This window comes from Dipodomys merriami, unplaced genomic scaffold (assembly GCF_024711535.1).
Source record: "Dipodomys merriami isolate MVZ:Mamm:240054 unplaced genomic scaffold, mDipMer1.0.p SCAF_19, whole genome shotgun sequence".
NCBI classification, from domain to species: Eukaryota; Metazoa; Chordata; class Mammalia; order Rodentia; family Heteromyidae; genus Dipodomys; species Dipodomys merriami.
The window spans coordinates 22,998,293-23,015,986 of record NW_027203270.1 but is presented as its reverse complement, the minus strand read 5'-3'; the positions used below and the strand labels follow the sequence as shown (position 1 = coordinate 23,015,986).

The window sequence follows — 17,694 nt, the reverse complement described above, 5'->3', positions numbered from 1 at the left end:
AAAAAAAACTGAGAGCAAAATTTCTTTCAAGACTTTGAAGATTAGAGTGCTGGGGATATGTTTCAATTGGTAAAGTGTTTGACTAGCAGGTGTTAAGGACCTGAATTCAAAACCTAGAACTGTCCAAATAAATGATAGACATGTGTTACTATAGGTAGAGGAAGGAAAGAGGAAAGGAGGAAACAGAAGTCTGCAGATTAATCCAGGCACAGCTGAGTAGATAGATTGCAGTTTGAGGCTAGTATGAAAAAAAGTTAACAAGACCATCTCAACCAGTAACCTGGGCATGGTGACATGTGCCTGTCATTGTAGCTAGGTTGGTGGTGTGAATAAGAGGATCACAGTCCAGGCTGGCCTGGGGAAAAACTCAAGAAAAAAATTTGCAGATTGGAATATCTGTCATTATAGTTTTCATTGTTTGTCTTAACAACTACATTTTGATAAAACAGAGATTTGAACTAAGGTCCTTCTGCTTACTAGCAAGTATTCTACTTGAGCCACATTCCCAACACTTTGATTGAATTTTATCAAATGTACTTTTTTTTGTCGGTCGTAGAGCTTGAACTCTGGGCTTGGGTGCTGTCCCTGCACTCTTCAGCTCAAGGCAAATGCTCTACCTTTTGAGCCACAGTGCCACTTCCCCTTGATTGAATTTTGATATAAGCAAAGTACTTACCTTTACCTTTTTTTTCAAGCAAATATCCAAATGTTCTAGAAACTTGTCTGTATGTGGACTACACAATATTGCAGATATTTTACCTGCAATTCATGTATCATGCATGAAGAAATTAACAAAAATGCTTCATTCACAAATATAAAACCTTAAGCTGGGAATGTGGCCTAGTGGTAGAGTGCTTGCCTAGCATGCATAAAGCCCTAGGTTAAAATCCTTAAGCCAGAAATGCTGTGGCTCAAGTGGTAGAGTGCTAGCCTGGAGAAAAGGAAGCAAAGGAAGCTCAGGGACAGTCCCCAGGCCCTGAGTTCAAGCCCCAAGACCCGAGGATTACAGTTCACAAAGAGGGCAAGTAGAAGTAGAGAACAAAATTCTGAAAAAGCAAAGGAGGCAACCAATGGCAGGAATGAGGAAGAGGAGGAAGAGAGAGAAAGAATGAAGGAGTCAAGAAGGGGGAAGAAAATAGAATAGAAAAATTCTGAACAAGGATTGTTCACTATTTTTGAGCTATTTTAATGAAATAAATGTTGATACTTGCCTCCACTTCAGCCATGAATGCTTCCAAGGGATCATCATCGCTGTCAGAATCTGCTGGCTTGGAATGGAACTGCTGGCGTGTAGGTGAGTTTTCAGCAGGAATGTAAGGTAAATCAACATTACTGGAGTCTTCTTCCTCATCTTCAAAGTACCTAAAAATTAAAATGCAGACTGGTGAAGTGAATACTTAGTCTAGAGACAATGAATTCTTCATTTTGCATAAACTTTTTTTTGTTTTTTGTCAGTCATGGGACTTGAACTCTGGGCCTGGGCTCTGTCCCTCAACTCTTCAGCTCAAGGCTAGCATCCTACCACTTGCGCCACAGCCCCACTTCTGGCTTTTTCGGCTTACGTGGTGCTGAGGAATCGAACCCAGGGCCTCATGCATGCAAGCAAGCACTCTACCACTGAGCCAACTTCCTAGCCCCTAGCATAAACTTTTATTATGGTATATCTTATTATTTTCTTCTTCTTCTTCTCTTTTTTTTTTTTTTTTTTGGTTAGTCGTGGGGCCTGAACTCTGGGCCTGGGCGCTTTCCCTCAGCTCTTCAGCTCAAGGCTAGTGCCCTACCACTTGAGCCAGAGACACTTCTGGCTTTTTCTGCTTATGTGGTGCTGAGGAATCAAACCCAGGGCCTCATGCATGCAAGGCAAGCGCTCTACCACTGACCAACTTCCCAGCCCCTGTATATCTTATTATTAAGAGAGTACTATGCAAGTCAAATTAGAGACTTTCAAATCTTTGGCTAAGGACTCACTTACTAATCATGAGTCAACTGGTAGGGTTCCTACCTAGCAAGCACAAGGCCTTGAGTTCAAACACCAGCACTGTCAAGTTTATAGATAGATAAATACTACATGTAACAATGGCATCTATGCGTGTTAATATATATCATATATAAACAAATACAATAATATACACTCACTTATCCAGTAAGTCTAACTAATGAAAAATATCCTCAATCAGTTAGAGGTTTGCTAGGATAATTTTGTATTTAATTTCTGAATAATGTATTAGGCTTTCTAAAATGCTATTGTGGAGTTGGCATGGAGTCCAAGGTCTGTAATTCCAGCACCTTGGGTCTAAAGATAGAAAAGTTGTAAACTCTAGGACAGTTTTATTTTATGGGGCTGGGAAGGTGGCTCAGCAGTAGAGGGCTTGCCTTGCATGCATGAGGCCCTGGGTTTGAGTCCTTCAGCATCACATAAGCAGAAAAAGCTGGAAGTGGCACTGTGGCTCAAGTGGTAGAGTGCTAACCTTGAGCTGAAGACCTGAGGGAAAACACCCAGGCCCAGAGTTCAGGCTCCACATCCGACCAAAAAAAAAAAATTCTTGCCAGGCACCATTCTTATAATTCTAGTTCCTCAGGAGGCTGAGACTTAGGGTTGAAGTTTGAAGCCAGCCCAGGTAGAAAAGTGGATGAGACTCTTATCTATCTCTAACCATTAAAAAAAAAAAAAAAAAAGGGCTGGGAAGGTGGCTCAGTGGTAGAGCGCTTGCCTTGTATGCTCGAGGCCCTGGGTTCAATTCCTCAGCACCACATAAGCAAAAAGAAAAAAGCCGTAAGTGGCGCTGTGGCTCAAGTGGTAAAGCGCTAGCCTTGAGCTGAAGAGCTGAGGGACAGCGCCCAGACCCAGAGTTCAGGCCCCACAACCGGACCCAAAAAAAAAAAAAGCCAGAAATGGAGGTGTAGCCCAACCTTGATAAAAAAAAATAAAAAGAGGGTCTGGGAAGGTGGCTCATGCCTGAGGCCCTGGGTTCAATTCCTCAGCACCACGTAAGCAAAAAGAAAATAAGCCGGAAGTGGCACTGTGGCTCAAGTGGTAGAGTGCTAGCCTTGAGCTGAAGAGCTGAGGGACAGCGCCCAGGCCCAGAGTTCAGGCCCCACGACCGGACCCAAAAAAAGAAAAAAAAGAAATTAGAGTTCAAAACTGAACATTGAGTTAATAATGCTAGACAAGAAATGTATTCATTACCTTACTCATGTAACTATAACCCCTCTGTACAGTATTCTTTACAGTAAAATAAAATTTTAAAAAAAATTGGGGGGAAAAAACAAAAATAAACAAATAACTGAACATGTAGGCAATCCCAGGACTCAAGAGGCTGGTAAAGGAGGATCATGACTTGAAGATAGCTTGGGCTATCAAGTTCTAGAAAATAAATAAATAAAACCTAGAGCTAAACTTAACCAAACCCCAGCTGTTTATTAGCATCACCTTATTTGACAAGTAAAATAAAAAAATTATAAATTACTGTTTTCTGAGAACTACAGAAAAAAAATCCAAATTTTCAATTTTTTTAAGATGTTACAACATAATAAATTTTCTTTTTTTTTTTTTTTGGGGGGGGGGGAGGTCTGGGCATGGGGCCTGAACTCTGGGCATGGGCGCTGTCCCTCAGCTCTTCAGTTCAAGGCTAGTGCTCTACCACTTGAGCCACAGCGCCACTTCCGGCTTTTTTCTTTTTTTCTTATGTGGTGCTGAGGAATCGAACCCAGGGCCTCAGGCATGCAAGGCAAGCACTCTACCACTGAGCCACCTTCCCAGCTAAATAATAAATTTTAAAACGTAGATGTCAAGATAAACTATTTCTACCAATTCTGACAGTTGTATATGCTTATGAAAAAATTATATGAGCCTAGTGCCAGTGGCCCACACCTGTAATCCTAGGTACTCAGAAGCTGAGATCTCAGTATCACAGTTTGAAGTCAGCCTGGGAAAGCAAAGTCTGTGAGACTCTTATCTCCAATAAGCCATTCAGAAAATGTCAGAAGTGGTGCTGTGACTCAAGTGGTAGAGTACTATCCTAGAGCACAAAGAGGCTAAGGACAGTGCCCAAGCCCTGAGTTCATGCCCCAGGCACAGCAAAAAATAAAGTAAAATTAAAAAAAAATTATATGGTATCAATAAAAGACTGTATCAAAGACCACCAAAAGTAGTATTAAAGTATCAATGGCCGCAAATATTGCAACCATACACTTTCAGTATGACTCAGGAAATGAAAAAAGGTTCAAGAAGCACATAACTATTATATTTCTTACAAATAAGTAACTTATTAGGAATGACACAACTGAGAAAAACCAATGTATTATTTGGGAAACCATGTTTCTTTGCCTCAACACCAATGGATGGATTGAATAAGTCAAAGGTCCACTTCTGCTAACTCATGAGGAATTACACTTACGCATTTTCTTCATCAAAGTTGGCCCGCTTAGATCCAATTTTGTAGAAAGAAGGAAGCTGTGGTGGAGCTGACTTTCCAAATCCAGAAGAAGAGCTAGTTGCCCCAAAGGCACTGTGGGACTGTTGTGGGAGTTTGGGTTCCTCTTTCTTGCCAGCACTGATAGCAAAACCTCCAAAACCAAACCCCCGTTTAGTGCCTGGACCACCTTTATTCCAGTTCATCGTGCCAGTAACTGATCTGTTTGGGACAAAATGCATGAATATAAATCTAATGTTATAAAGACTTTTATGCTTCTTTCAACCTCTACCTACAATTCTATTTGAAACATCTGCTTCTCAATGAAAACTGTAACAGTAAGGCCAGAAGTATTACCTTAGTTGGTAAAGCATTTGCCCAGTATGTACAAAACCTAAGGTACAATACCCAGCACCACCAAACAAAAACAAAAAAACCATAATATTGGCCTTCAGATATATCAAATAATTTCAACCAAATGATTGTTTTCTACAATACTGAATAAACTTATTAATTTTACCTCAAACTAAAGAATGTGGTATTTAATATCATCCTCTTCAAAAGGATTTGATTACTAACCAACAGCTTATTGAGGTTATAATGAGTTATAATGTTTACTGTAACAAAGACTGAGATGCCATTAGCAGATTATCCCAAATAACTACCTTCTGGGTAATAACAGATAGAAGAATCAAAAAATCTAAAGTTAAAAGACAAGTTATTTAAAGACAGTATTTATGTAGGTGTCTCTCAAGAGAACTTATGAGCCATGCATCTATTGAGCAACTGCCCATTAGAAGAGTATCCATAAAGAAACAATTCAGTGATACAGTGGTTCAAGTATTCAGCTGGCTTATGATTAAGGATTATAAATAAATTCCCCAAATTTCTTTATAAATACCAACAAAACCAGCTAACAAATTGTATCCTTTTTCTTAGGTCCAAGACTGGGACTTGAACTCAGTACCTAATGTTTTCCCTAACTGGCTAGCACCCTATTACCTGAGCCACCTCTTCAACCAATCCCAAGGATTAGTTTTGCCCCCTTTCCCCCTTTTTTTCTGCCTATCCTGGGGCTTGAATTCAGGGCAAGGGACACTGTCCCTGAGCTTCTTTTGCTCAAGGCTAGCACTCTACCACTTGAGCCACACCACCACTTCTTTTTCTGTTTATGTGGTACTGAGAACCGAACCCAGGGTTTCATGCATGCTAGGCAAGCACTCTACCACTAAGGGACATTCCTAGCTTCCTTTGTTGGTTGTGGGACTTGAACTCTGGGGCCTGGATGCTATCCCTCAGCATTTCAGCTCAAGGCAAGCACTGTACCACTGAAGCCACAGCGCCACTTCCGGTTTTCTGGTGGTTTATTGGAGATAAGAGTCTCATGGACTGGGGCTGGCTTTGAACCACGATCCTCAGATCTCAGCCTACTGAGCAGCTAGGATTACAGGTGTGAGCCACCGGCACCAGGCTTTTTTTTTTTTTAAAGCAAACATTTCCAATATAATTTACCGAAGTTTTATAGAAACACAAGAAATAAAATTTGAAATGATCTGAAATTTCCTATCTTATACATGCAGGATGTGTTCTGTTTGGTTTGATTTGTGCATAGGTGTTAGTACTAGCACTGGGGTTTCAACTCAGGTGTTCTGTACGCACTTGACTTTTTTCTTTTAGCACTTGAGCCGTACGTATCTCCATGTACAGCTTTTTTTTTCCTGGTTAATTGGATGTGTCAGCCTAGGCTTGCTCTAAACCTGGATCCTTTAGTCTTCTAGGCAGTTAGGATTACAGGTGTGTGCTACTGGCATCTAGTGACCTGTAGTTGTGTTATATCCTGTTACTATTATTTTTTTATTCCCAGTCCTGGGGCTTAAACTCAGGGTCTGGGTGCTGTCCCTGAGCTTTTCTGCTCAAGGTTAGCACTCTACCACTCTGAGCCACAGCTCCACTTCCAGTGGTTAATTGGAGATAGGAGTCTCAAAAGATTTCCTGCCTGGGCTGGCTTTGAACTGCAATCCTCAGATCTCATCCTCCTAAGTAGCTAGGATTATAGGCATGAGCCACAGTGCCCAGGTATATTGTTATTTTTTATGCATGTATACATATGTACACAATATTTAAAAACAACAGTAAAGATCTGTTATTTTAGTTTCAAATTTCTTCATATAATACTACAAAGCTATTTCTGGGTACGTACCCTTTATTCCTTACTATCATTTGTTTGGTTTATGTGAGTGCATGTGTGTGTATATATGTTGTTTTGGTGCCAGAACTGAGACTTGATCTCAAAAGAGGGCCTATGGCACTTGCTAGGCACTTTTTATTATGACTGGCATTCTACAACATGAGCCATGCTTCTAGTCTCAAAGAACTGGAGATAGAATGTCAAAGAATTGCCGGGCGCTGGTGGCTCACGCCTGTAATCCTAGCTACTCAGGAGGCTGAGATCTGAGGATCGCGGTTCAAAGCCAGCCCGGGCAGGAGAGACCGTGAGACTCCTATCTCCAATAAACCACCAGAAAAACGGAAGTGGCGCTGTAGCTCAAGTGGTAGAGCGCTCGCCTTGAGCTGAAGAGCTGAGGGACAGCGCCCAGGCCCAGAGTTCAAGCCCCATGACAAAAAAAAAAAAAAAAAAAAGAATGTCAAAGAATTTTCTGCCCAGGCTGACTGTGAACCTTGACTCTCCTAAGTAGGTAGCTAGGATCACAGACATGAACCACCAATACCTAGCTACTATCAATTTTTAAAATATAATTTTTAGTCAATGAAACCCAATTTTTCAAAATTTTAATTATTATTTACATTTCTGGAAGTAACTGTTAAACACTAAAAGAAAAAGGGCATTCAGCAAGAAGGTGGTTTTATGTATGTTCAAGTAGTGTTATATATAGTTGGAGAACAATTAAAATTTTAATAGCAGTTACTTGGTCTTCACTTTTTTCTTTTTTGTGCTGTTTATTATTAGAAGAAATACAAAAATGTTTATAACGGACTTTCAAGCCAAAGTGGAAAGAATTCAGTAAACTTCTTTTACATGAACATTGTTGAAGGACCGTAAACAACATGTCTAGAGACTTCTGCTTTAAAAACAGGGTGAACAGTGATGGTGTGATCAACAGATGGAAATTGCTAAGTCTGGTAAAGGAGGCAAGAGGCACGATGTGTTTATGAGAGCGCTAAGGAGAAATGTCAAACAGTGTCTAGAACTACAGAGAATGGTCTATTCTCTCTAAATCAAAGCTAGAGAGCTGAATGAAGTATCTGTAGAGGGCACAGAGAACAAGAGGCAAGAGAAATCCTAGGATATATCAATATCTGGGAACAGGTGTCGACTTACATGAAATTCCAAAAAGGAATAGGAAGAACAGTATAACACAGGATGACAAAGAAGAAATGTTAATGTCAAAAACTAAAACTAACAAGAAGCCAGGTTAAGATAAAAACTAAAAAGCCCCACTGAACATGCAAAGAATGGCTGATGATGGATATAATTCAGTGACAGAGTGCCTAGCATGCATAAGGTTTGGAAAGAAAAAATGCAACCAGGAGTCATCAGTTTGGTATAAAGTGTGGTTAGGATCGAGAAATAAAGATTATTTTGTAGGCTGTTTCCATTGATCATCAAGAAAATTTTCTCAAGTATAGTATTTACTTTGTAAGGAAAAAAATATAAACATGTTCATATGCCAAAGAAGAAACATCAAAAGATCTGGAAAAATTGTACAGAGAAAGAAGTCATAAGAATGAGTTCCTGAGACCTGAAGAGACAAGATCAAAAGCTTTTATTTATTTATTTTTTTGGTCCAGTCTTGGGGCCTGAACTCTGGGCGTGGGCGCTGTCCCTCAGCTCTTCAGCTCAAGGCTAGCGCTCTACCACTTGAGCCACAGCGCCACTTCTGGCTTTTTTTCTTTTTGCTTATGTGGTGCTAAGAAATGGAACCCAGGGCCTCAGGCATGCAAGGTAAGCGCTCTACCACTGAGCCACCTTCCCAGCCCTAAAAGCTTTTAATAAGAGGAGTAAATAACTCTTTTCTCAGACTTGGTGGGAAGGAGATAATAGAGATATAAATTAGTCCCACTATATAATCAAAGAGCTCAAACTATACAGCAAGCAAATCATATACTTAATTTTAAAATGCAACTTCTGCAACCTCGTTGTACAAATTCTTGAAGATAAAAAGTTTTTAAATGCAACTTCTAGCCAGGTTCCAGTGGCTCATGGAGGCTGAGATCTAATGATGTGGTTCAAAGCCAGGCTGGGCAATTAAGTCCATGAGATTCTCATCCCTAAAAAACTACTAAGAAAGCCTAATGTGGCTCAGGTGGTAGAGCAAAAGAAGCCTGAGTACAAGAAGCTCAGGAGTAACATCTAGGCCCTGAGTTCAAGCCCTATGTCACACAAAAATAAAAATAAAAATGAAAACAAAACAAAACTTCTGAGGCCTTAAGTTCAAACCACCCCAATATATCTAAATAAATTAAAAACTTACTTTTGCTACAAATAAGCAGGTAATCTGGCTTTCTACAGATGAAAGTTGCTTACTGCCTTTCAGATTCAGCAACATGCAAAAGCAATCAGTTTACTAGCTGATTCAGAACACAATACTATTTCCCCCAACCACTTGCCTCTTGCAAGAATAAACAATAGTGGATTCTATACAGCTTACTGATTAGAATGTGAGTTCCATAAAGGCAAGAACTTCCCTATCTCATCCACCAGTGTTTTCTTGTGTAATACTAAAAAAATGTGGAATGAGGGACTAGGGATGTAGCTCAAGGTAGAGCACCTGTGCAAGACCCTTGGATGGATCCCTAACATTTGAAAAACATTTTTTTGAGTGAATAAATATTCATCCAAACAACTAAGCCTGTCCATTATTATAAATCTTGTTCCCGAACTATCTACACTTAATCTAAGCCAGATCACCCTTAACTCTCTTGATTAGTTTTTCCTATTTTTAAAACATGTAGCCAGCGCCGGTTGGCTCACGCCTGTTATCCTAGCTACTCAGGAGGCTGAGATCTGAGGATCACGGTTCAAAGCTAGCCTGGGCAGGAACATCCGTGAGACTCTTATCTCCAATAAAATACTAGAAAACCGGAAGTGGCGCTGTGGCTCAAGCGGTAGAGCGCTCGCCTTGAGCTGAAGAGTGCAGGGACAGCGCCCAGGCCCAGAGTTCAAGCCTCATGATCGACAAAAAAAAAAAAAAAAAAAAAAATGTATAAGGGGCTGGGAAGGTGGCTCAGTGGTAGAGTGCTTGCCTTGCATGCATGAGGGTTCGATTCCTCAGTACCACATAAACAGAAAAAGCCAGAAGCAGTGCTGTGGCATTAGCCTTGAGCTGAAGAGCTGAGAGAAGTGTCCAGGCCCAGAGTTCAAGACCCACAACCGACCAAAACAAAACAAAAACATGTATAAGGCTGGTGAACCTTGACAATCACCAAAGTGTGAGAGATTATAGCTGACAGACTAAGCCAGATAACCACTCTAATTTCTATTGGTGGTATGACGAAAAGTGGAAGGAGGAAAGGAGAGAAGATCTACAGACCTCTTCATAGGCTAATAATTTGCATTTTCTAAGCATTGTTTGAATAGACATCCCTTACATACTTAGTAGGTCAAAATATAATAAGGATATTTAAAAGGTAACTATAGTCCTACTATTTTTGTTGGTCTATTCAAAACTTTTTCTTTTGGTACACACAACAGAAAGCTTTCTTTCAGATTGTAATTAATACAGCTGGTACTCCATCTTTTCTAGCAAGCTAGAAAACTCATATTAAATAACTTTGATACCTCACCTCTACTTTCATAAAAACTTAACAGACTTATGACAAATGGAATCACTCAATAGCTTGGGACATAGGTGTTTATCACATGATTTCCTGCATATCCTAGTGAACTTCTAAGATCTCATTAAAAAAAGCAGACTCAACAAGTTCAGTTTAAAATGGGTTAAGAACTAATACACTTCTCCAAAGACATACAAATAGCCAATAAGCACATGAAAAAAGATGCCCTAGATCATTAATAATTAAGGAAACACAAATAAAAACCAAATTGAGGCTGGGCACTGGTGGCTCTTGCCTGTTATCCTAGCTACTTAGGAAAGTAAGATCTGAGGATCAAGGTTCAAAGCCAGCCTGGGCAAGAAAGTCTGTTCTGTGAGACTCTTAACTCCAATAAACCACTCAGAAAAAGCAGGAAATTGTGCTATAGCTCAAGTGGAAGAGCACTAGCCTACACTAAAAGAAGATCAAGGACAGTACCCAGGCCTGGTGTTCAAGCCCCAGGACTGGGGGAAAACAAACAAACAAAAAGAACAAAAAACCTGACACAGTTTCACTTTCATTAGGATAGCAACTATTAAAAACAAACAAATAGGCAGGTACTAAAGCTCATGCCTATAATCCTAGCTAATCCTAGCGGGCTGGGAAGGTGGCTCAGTGGTAGAGCACTTGCCTTGCATGCTCGAGGCCCTGGGTTCGATTCCTCAGCACCACATAAGAAAAAAGCCGGAAGTGGCACTGTGGCTCAAGTGGTAGAGTGCTAGCCTTGAGCTGAAGAGCTGAGGGACAGCGCTCAGGCCCAGAGTTCAGGCCCCACGACCGGACCCCCCCCCAAAAAAAAAAAAAACCTAGCTAATCCTAGCTACTTGTGCCAGCCCTGTAGAAGAGCTAGAGATTCTTATCTCCAATTAACTACCCCAAAACTAGAAGTGGAGCTGTGGCTCCTGGTGGCAGAGTGCTAGCGTTGAGCAAAAACAAAAAAACAAAAAACAAATAATAGCTTTCCACTAATATAATATTCCTAAAAGCAAAGAAGGAAGCTTTTGCTCCTTCCAAAGCTGAAGCAAAGCAAAAACTCTGAAGGACAATGCAGTGTTAAAAAGTATCCAGAGCCACAAAATGTGTATGTACAAAAATACACACACACACACACACACACACACACACACACACACACACACACACACACACATACACACACACACACACACCTGTATGTCATCTCTCCAGACACTGAAACTCTAGAGTTAGCACACATATCTTCAGAAGAGTACTCACAAGAGAAACATGCCTGACCACATGTCATTACCAAGTTCTCCCTGACCAACCTGCCACAAGAAACACAGAAGACAACATCTTATTTGTATTCACTGTAGATGTCAAGACTGTAAAGAAATTCTATGACAGGGGGCTGGGAAGGTAGCTCAGTGGTAGAGTGCTTGCCTCCCATGCATGAGACCCTGGGTTCGATTCTTCAGCACCACATAAGCAGAAAAAAAAAGCCGGAAGTGGCGTCGTGGCTCAAGTGGTAGAGCGCTAGCCTTGAGCTGAAGAGCTGAGAGACAGTGCCCAGGCCCAGAGTTCAGGCCCACAACCGACAAAAAAAAAAAAGAAATTCTATGACAGGGATGTGGCCAAGGTCTGATGTCTTTCAGGCATGTTTCACTGGCTCCTGATTATCAAACTGGGAAGTACCTAGAGACAGGAACTTAGCTCCATAGTAGAACAAATAAATGTGAAGCTTTGGGTGAACCCAGATGAAAATACCAATTGAAAAGAATAAAACCAAATGAAAAGAAAAACAAGAATCCAGCTGACCAACTAAACATATATACACATAATTTTTTTTTGTCGGTTATGGGGCTTGAACTCAGGGCCTTGGTGCTGTCTCTGGCCTCTCTGTGCTTAAGGCTAGAACTCTACCACTTGAGCCACAGTGCCACTTCTGGTTTTTGAGTGGTTAATTAGAGGTAAGAGTCTCATGGGGCCTTTTCTGCCAGGCCTGGCTTGGAACCAAGATCCTCAGATCTCAACCTCCTGAGCAGCTACGATTATATACTTGAGCCACGGGGCCCAGATACATTTATATTGGGGTTTTTTTGGGTCGGGTCGTGGGGCCTGAACTCTGGGCCTGGGCGCTGTCCCTCAGCTCTTTAGCTCAAGGCTAGCGCTCTACCACTTGAGCCACAGCGCCACTTCGGGCTTTTTTCTTTTTGCTTATGTAGTAATGAGTAATCAAACCCAGCGCCTCATGCATGCCAAGCAAGCGCTCTACCACTGAGCCATCTTCCCAGCCCTACATTTATATTTTATAAATAGACACGTATGTGTCTATTTACCACGAGAAACAAAAGAACAGAAAATAGCTTTGGTGGGGCTAGGAAGGTGGCTCAGTGGTAGAGCTCTTGCTTGCCTTGCATGCCTGAGGCCCTGGGTTTGATTCCTCAGCACCACATAAGCAAAAAGAAAAAAGCCGGAAGTGGCGCTGTGGCTCATGTGGTAGAGCGCTAGCCTTGAGCTGAAGAGCTGAGGGACAGTGCCCAGGCCCAGAGTTCAGGCCCCACGACCGGACCCCCCCCCCAAAAAAATAGCTTTGGCCAAGATGAACAGACAATTTAGAATACTTACACGTTGCTGGTGGGAATGTAAAATAGTTAAGTAGCTATGGAAAATAATGTAGTGGGTTTTCAAAAGATCATTTCTACTTACCATATAATGCAGCAATCCAACTTCAGGATATACATCCAAAAAAGTGAAAGTAGGTAGTTGAGCAGGTAATTGTTCACACATTAATCATCATAACCAAAAGATAAATGTGATAGAACACTGACAGATGAATGGCTAAACAATGAGTGACATAGCTATAGATACGTATAACATATATAACAAAATAAATACAATATACATATAATGGAATTTTAGCTTAAAAAGGGAGGGGCAGGCGCTGGTGGCTCACACTTGTAATCCTAGCTACGCAGGAGACTGAGATCTGAGGATCACGGTTCAAAGCCAGCCCTGGCAGCAAAGTCTGTGAGACTTATCTCCAATAAAACCACTGGAAAACCGGAAGTGGCCCTGTGGCTCAAGCGGTAGAGCGCTCACCTTGAGCTGAAGAGTGCAGGGACAGTACTGAAGCCCAGCGTTCAAGCCCCATGACAGACAAAAAAAAAAAGGGGGGGGGTGTGGGGAGAGATATAGTCAAGTGCCTATATCTAAGATATGTAAAGTACTGGGTTAGTCCCAAGGAAAAAGAAAATCCTAACATGCTACAACATGGATGATCCTTGAGGACATTATGCTTTTAGTGAAATAAGCCAGTTACTAAAGGACAAATTAGGGGCTGGGAAGGTGGCTCAGTGGTAGAGCGCTTGCCTTGCATGCCTGAGGTCCTGGGTTCGATTCCTCAGCACCACATAAGCAAAAAGAAAAAAGCTGGAAGTGGCGCTGTGGCTCAAGTGGTAGAGCGCTAGCCTTGAGCTGAAGAGCTGAGGGACAGCACCCAGGCCTAGAGTTCAGGCCCCACGACTGGACCCCCCCCCCAAAAAAAGGACAAATTATAGGATTCCACTTATATGAGGGATCTTTGGTAGCCGGATTTAAAGACAGAAAGTAAACTGGTAGAACAGTGATTGCTAGGGGCTAGAAGTGTTAATGGGTTGATATTATTTAATAGGTAGAGTTTCAGTTTTATCAGTTCTATGGCTAGATAATAATGATAATAGGAAAACAGTGTATATGCTTAATACCACTGCCTGTATACTTGAAAATGGTTAATATTTTACCGAGCATGTTTTATAATTTAAAAAAAGCTACAAAACATAAAAATCAAAATTCTATTTGAATATAATTTTAGATGGATATTTTATTTAATTTATGAGAGCAACAATGTCTACCTAGGCCTCAATCTACTCTGAAATGCAAGCACAGGAAAATCAGGTCTTTTATTCTCTTAGGATTCCTTTTTTAAGGGCTGAGGATGTAGATCAGTGATGGACACTTGCACAACTGTGCAGGCTCTTGATTTGGTCCCCAAAACTGCAAATAATTTTCTTTTTTTTGTTTCAAATACCTGCCATTTTGCTCACTGGCTGGTATTCTACCAACTGAGCCATGCCTCTAACCCCAATAATAATTCTTTAAAAAGTAGCACTCAACTGAGGGCATGATTAAAGTGGTAGAGCGCTGCCTAGCAAGTGTGAGGCTTTAATTCAATCTCCAGTACCACCAATAAATATATACTTAATTTGTAAAGAATTAGCTATAATATAGAACCATAAATTTTAATGAGCAGTTGCTTTAAAGAGAATAATTGGAATTTTAGTAACAACATCCATTGTTTCATATTGACAAATAGCCAGTTTCTTCTGTTGAAGGTCAAGTACTATGAGAGTTGTCTCTCACATATACTCTTCTTCCCTTCTTCATCTCTACTACCATGATAATTTTCCTAATAAGTTATCTAACCTCTATATAACTACTACAGCGATCACTAAATTAAACTGGGTTCTTATTTTGTGTCAAGAGACTGTTCTTGGCTCTAAGGATATAGTAATGGAATCAGACATGGCCTTCAGGGAGTATAATAACCTTCAGGCTACAATATGGTCAGAGGAGAAAACAACAACAATCAAAGCATTTAATTTCAGGTAGAAAAGTGCTGTGAAAGGAAATCAAGCATATAAGAAGCTACTGAAGGCCTCTCTCTGAGGTGAATGCCACTTGACATTTGACAGGTAACAACCCACACAACTCTACTATTCCAAAAATTTGTTGTGCTGGAAAAATTGTGTGATATACATGTAGACACTGCACCTAAAATAAAAAATAGTGACGCCGGGCATTTGTAGCTTATACCTATAATCCTACCTACGAAGGAGGCTGAGATCTGAGGATGACAATTCAAAGCCATCCATAAAACACATCCAATTAACCACCAAAAAGCCAGATGCAAAGTGGGTGTTGGTGACTCAAGCCTATAATCCCAGCTACTCAGGTGGCCGAGATCTGAGGACTGTGGTTCAAAGCCAGCCTGGGCAGGAAAGTCTGTGAGACTCATCTCCAATTAACCACCAGAAAACTGTCACTGTGGTACTGTGGCTCAAGTAGTAGAGCCTTGAGCTGACAGCACCCAGGCCCAGAGTTCAAGCCCTATGACAGTCAAAAAAAAAAAAAAAAAAAGCCAGAAGCACAAGTATGGAGAGTCCCAGCCTTGAGCAAAAAAGTCAACTAGGGGGCTGGGAAGGTGACTCAGTGGTAGAGTGCTTGCCTTGCATGCATGAGGCCCTGGGTTCGATTCCTCAGCACCACATAAGCAGAAAAAGCTGGAAGTGGGACTGAGGCTCAAGTGGTAGAGCGCTAGTCTACAGCTGAAGAGCTGAGGGACAGTGCCCAGGCCCAGAGTTCAGGCCCCACGACCGGAGCCCCTCCCCCACCAAAAAAGAAAGAAAAAGAAAAAGTCAACTAAGAGTGTGAGGCCCTGAGTTCAAGCTCCACTACTAGTACAAATAAAAAGAAAGAAAGAAGAAAAGTAATGCGGCAAAAAGAACCAGGCACTGATGGCTCATGCCTGTAATCTGGTTCAGTCAGCCTGGGCAGGAAAGTCTGTGAGACTCTTATCTTCAATTAACCACTATAAAGCTGGAAGTGAGCTGTGGCTAAAGTGTTAGGAGCACTAGCCTTAAGCAGAAAATGCCAAGACAGTGCCCAGGCCCTGAGTTCAAGCCCCAGGACCAGAACAAAAATAAATAAACAGTATCTTTAAAACCAAAAACAATATAAATAATTGCTGGTAATGGTAGAAGTATCATTTCCTGTTAGTTGACTGGAACTAAGGGCTGGTAACTATGAATGTAACAGGACACAAATCTGAAGAACCATATTCCTCCATGAATTACACTACATTATTACAATGTAAGTCAAAATTTATCATCCCTCTGTTCAAATGGTTCTCATCTTTTACATCTGGAAGTTGAAACCTTCATAATAGCATAAAAGGTGTCCTAAATGCTGACCACTTTATCTCTCTTCTTTCCTCATCTTATCTGCTACTATGTATGTCCTCCTTTGCTTCTGCTCCAAGCACATTGGTCCCCTATTGTAACATTTTTGTTCTCTTCAAGGTCTTTTTGCTTGCTTGAAACATTCCTCTCTTCCATGCTTCCAGGGCTCAGTCCCTTTTCACCTCCTTCCAGTCTAAGTATCAGCTTGTCTAAAATGACTTCCTTTACCACTCTATTGCAAATTGCAACATCATCTGATCCTCCTTTCCAATTTATTTTTTTTCTCCCTTTAGGCACCTAACAAACAATATATCTGTCTCTCTACCTCACTTTACAGAGTTAAGTTTTATGAAGGCACAGGACAGCCAGACACCTATCCTAGATATACTAAATAAAACAGTGCTAGGGAATAAGCACACAGTAGACATCAATAAACATACTTTTTGGATGCATTAGGTTATATAGTGCTGCTTCGAGTTACAGGAAAACACCTTTTTTTTCACCGCTGAAAGTCTTAAAAAGAATGTTTTGAACTAAATACTTACTGCTCAATTCTTACCTCCCAGAACTGGACTGAGCTCTAATAAGTTTACAGTAAGTTAAGATCTAGTCCCTGTCTGTTAGAATCTGAATATGAGGGAGGACACAGAAATATCCTTTACCAAAAGTAACATACAGGGAAGCCATAAACTACTACCTGGTAGCCTAAAAGAGGGAGGTCAAAGAGAGAAAGCTCAGGTAAATGATGAGAGCTTTCTGACCAAAATGACAGCCTTTCCTTAAGTTTTTAGAACGTGCACTTGTAATCCATATAAATTATTTGTTCGAATCAGATTCTCAAGAAGGCCGCAAAAAAAAAAAAGTTTGTAACTATGGTGATGATAATCAGGGATCTACTCACGGTTTTATAAAGATCATGGTCTTTTTATAGTCTTCTGATTTGTCAACATGTACTACCAACTATTGCCCACTTGGGTCAGAATCCTCCTGGTGGCCGTCCCTGCCTCCAAACCCGACGTCCCGCAAATTCTTTCCCCCAGCTCAGCAAGGCGCCGCCTCCGGAAAGCAGCCAAGTGGGTCTCGCTAAGGCTAGCGAGGGGGGGGGGGTGACCGTGGGTGGGCGACGCCGATCTGAAGCATCCCTCGAGGCTTCAGACTACACTTCCGTCCCACTCCCGATTCCCTGGGCCCGGAGGCTTCTCCGACTCTTTGTTAAGCGAGACCGAGGTTCCTCGGCCCTCGCTAGGCCCCACAGTTACCTCTAGTGCCCCCAAGGGCTAGCGGCCCAGCGTCTACACATCACCTTCACACAAACCTGCTGCTACAGATGCAGCGGTAGCTGCCACTACCACTGGCGCGGTGAGAATGCCACGGCCCCCGACTACGCGCGGCTCAGGCCTTATCCCGCCGTGCTCCTTCTTCTCCGCCCCTTTCGCTGCCGCCGCCGCCGCCGCTGCTACCACCGCCGCCTCACAGCCCGTTGCTGACTG

The 17,694-nt window shown here is 41.6% G+C and overlaps 1 protein-coding gene across 1 annotated transcript in view; it reads right to left on the bottom strand.

Annotated features, from left to right (window-relative positions):
- Positions 1-17,691, bottom strand: part of Ddx42 (DEAD-box helicase 42) — a 36,771-nt gene extending 19,080 nt beyond the window's left edge. The window contains exons 1-3 of the mRNA XM_070027747.1: positions 17,520-17,691; positions 4,398-4,634; positions 1,212-1,362 (exon numbers count right to left, since the gene is read on the bottom strand). Of these exons, the coding sequence (XP_069883848.1) occupies positions 1,212-1,362; positions 4,398-4,618 (372 nt within the window). The 5' untranslated portion in view covers positions 4,619-4,634; positions 17,520-17,691. The remainder of the gene's footprint in view (positions 1-1,211; positions 1,363-4,397; positions 4,635-17,519) is intronic.
- Between the last annotated feature and the right edge of the window lie 3 nt (positions 17,692-17,694).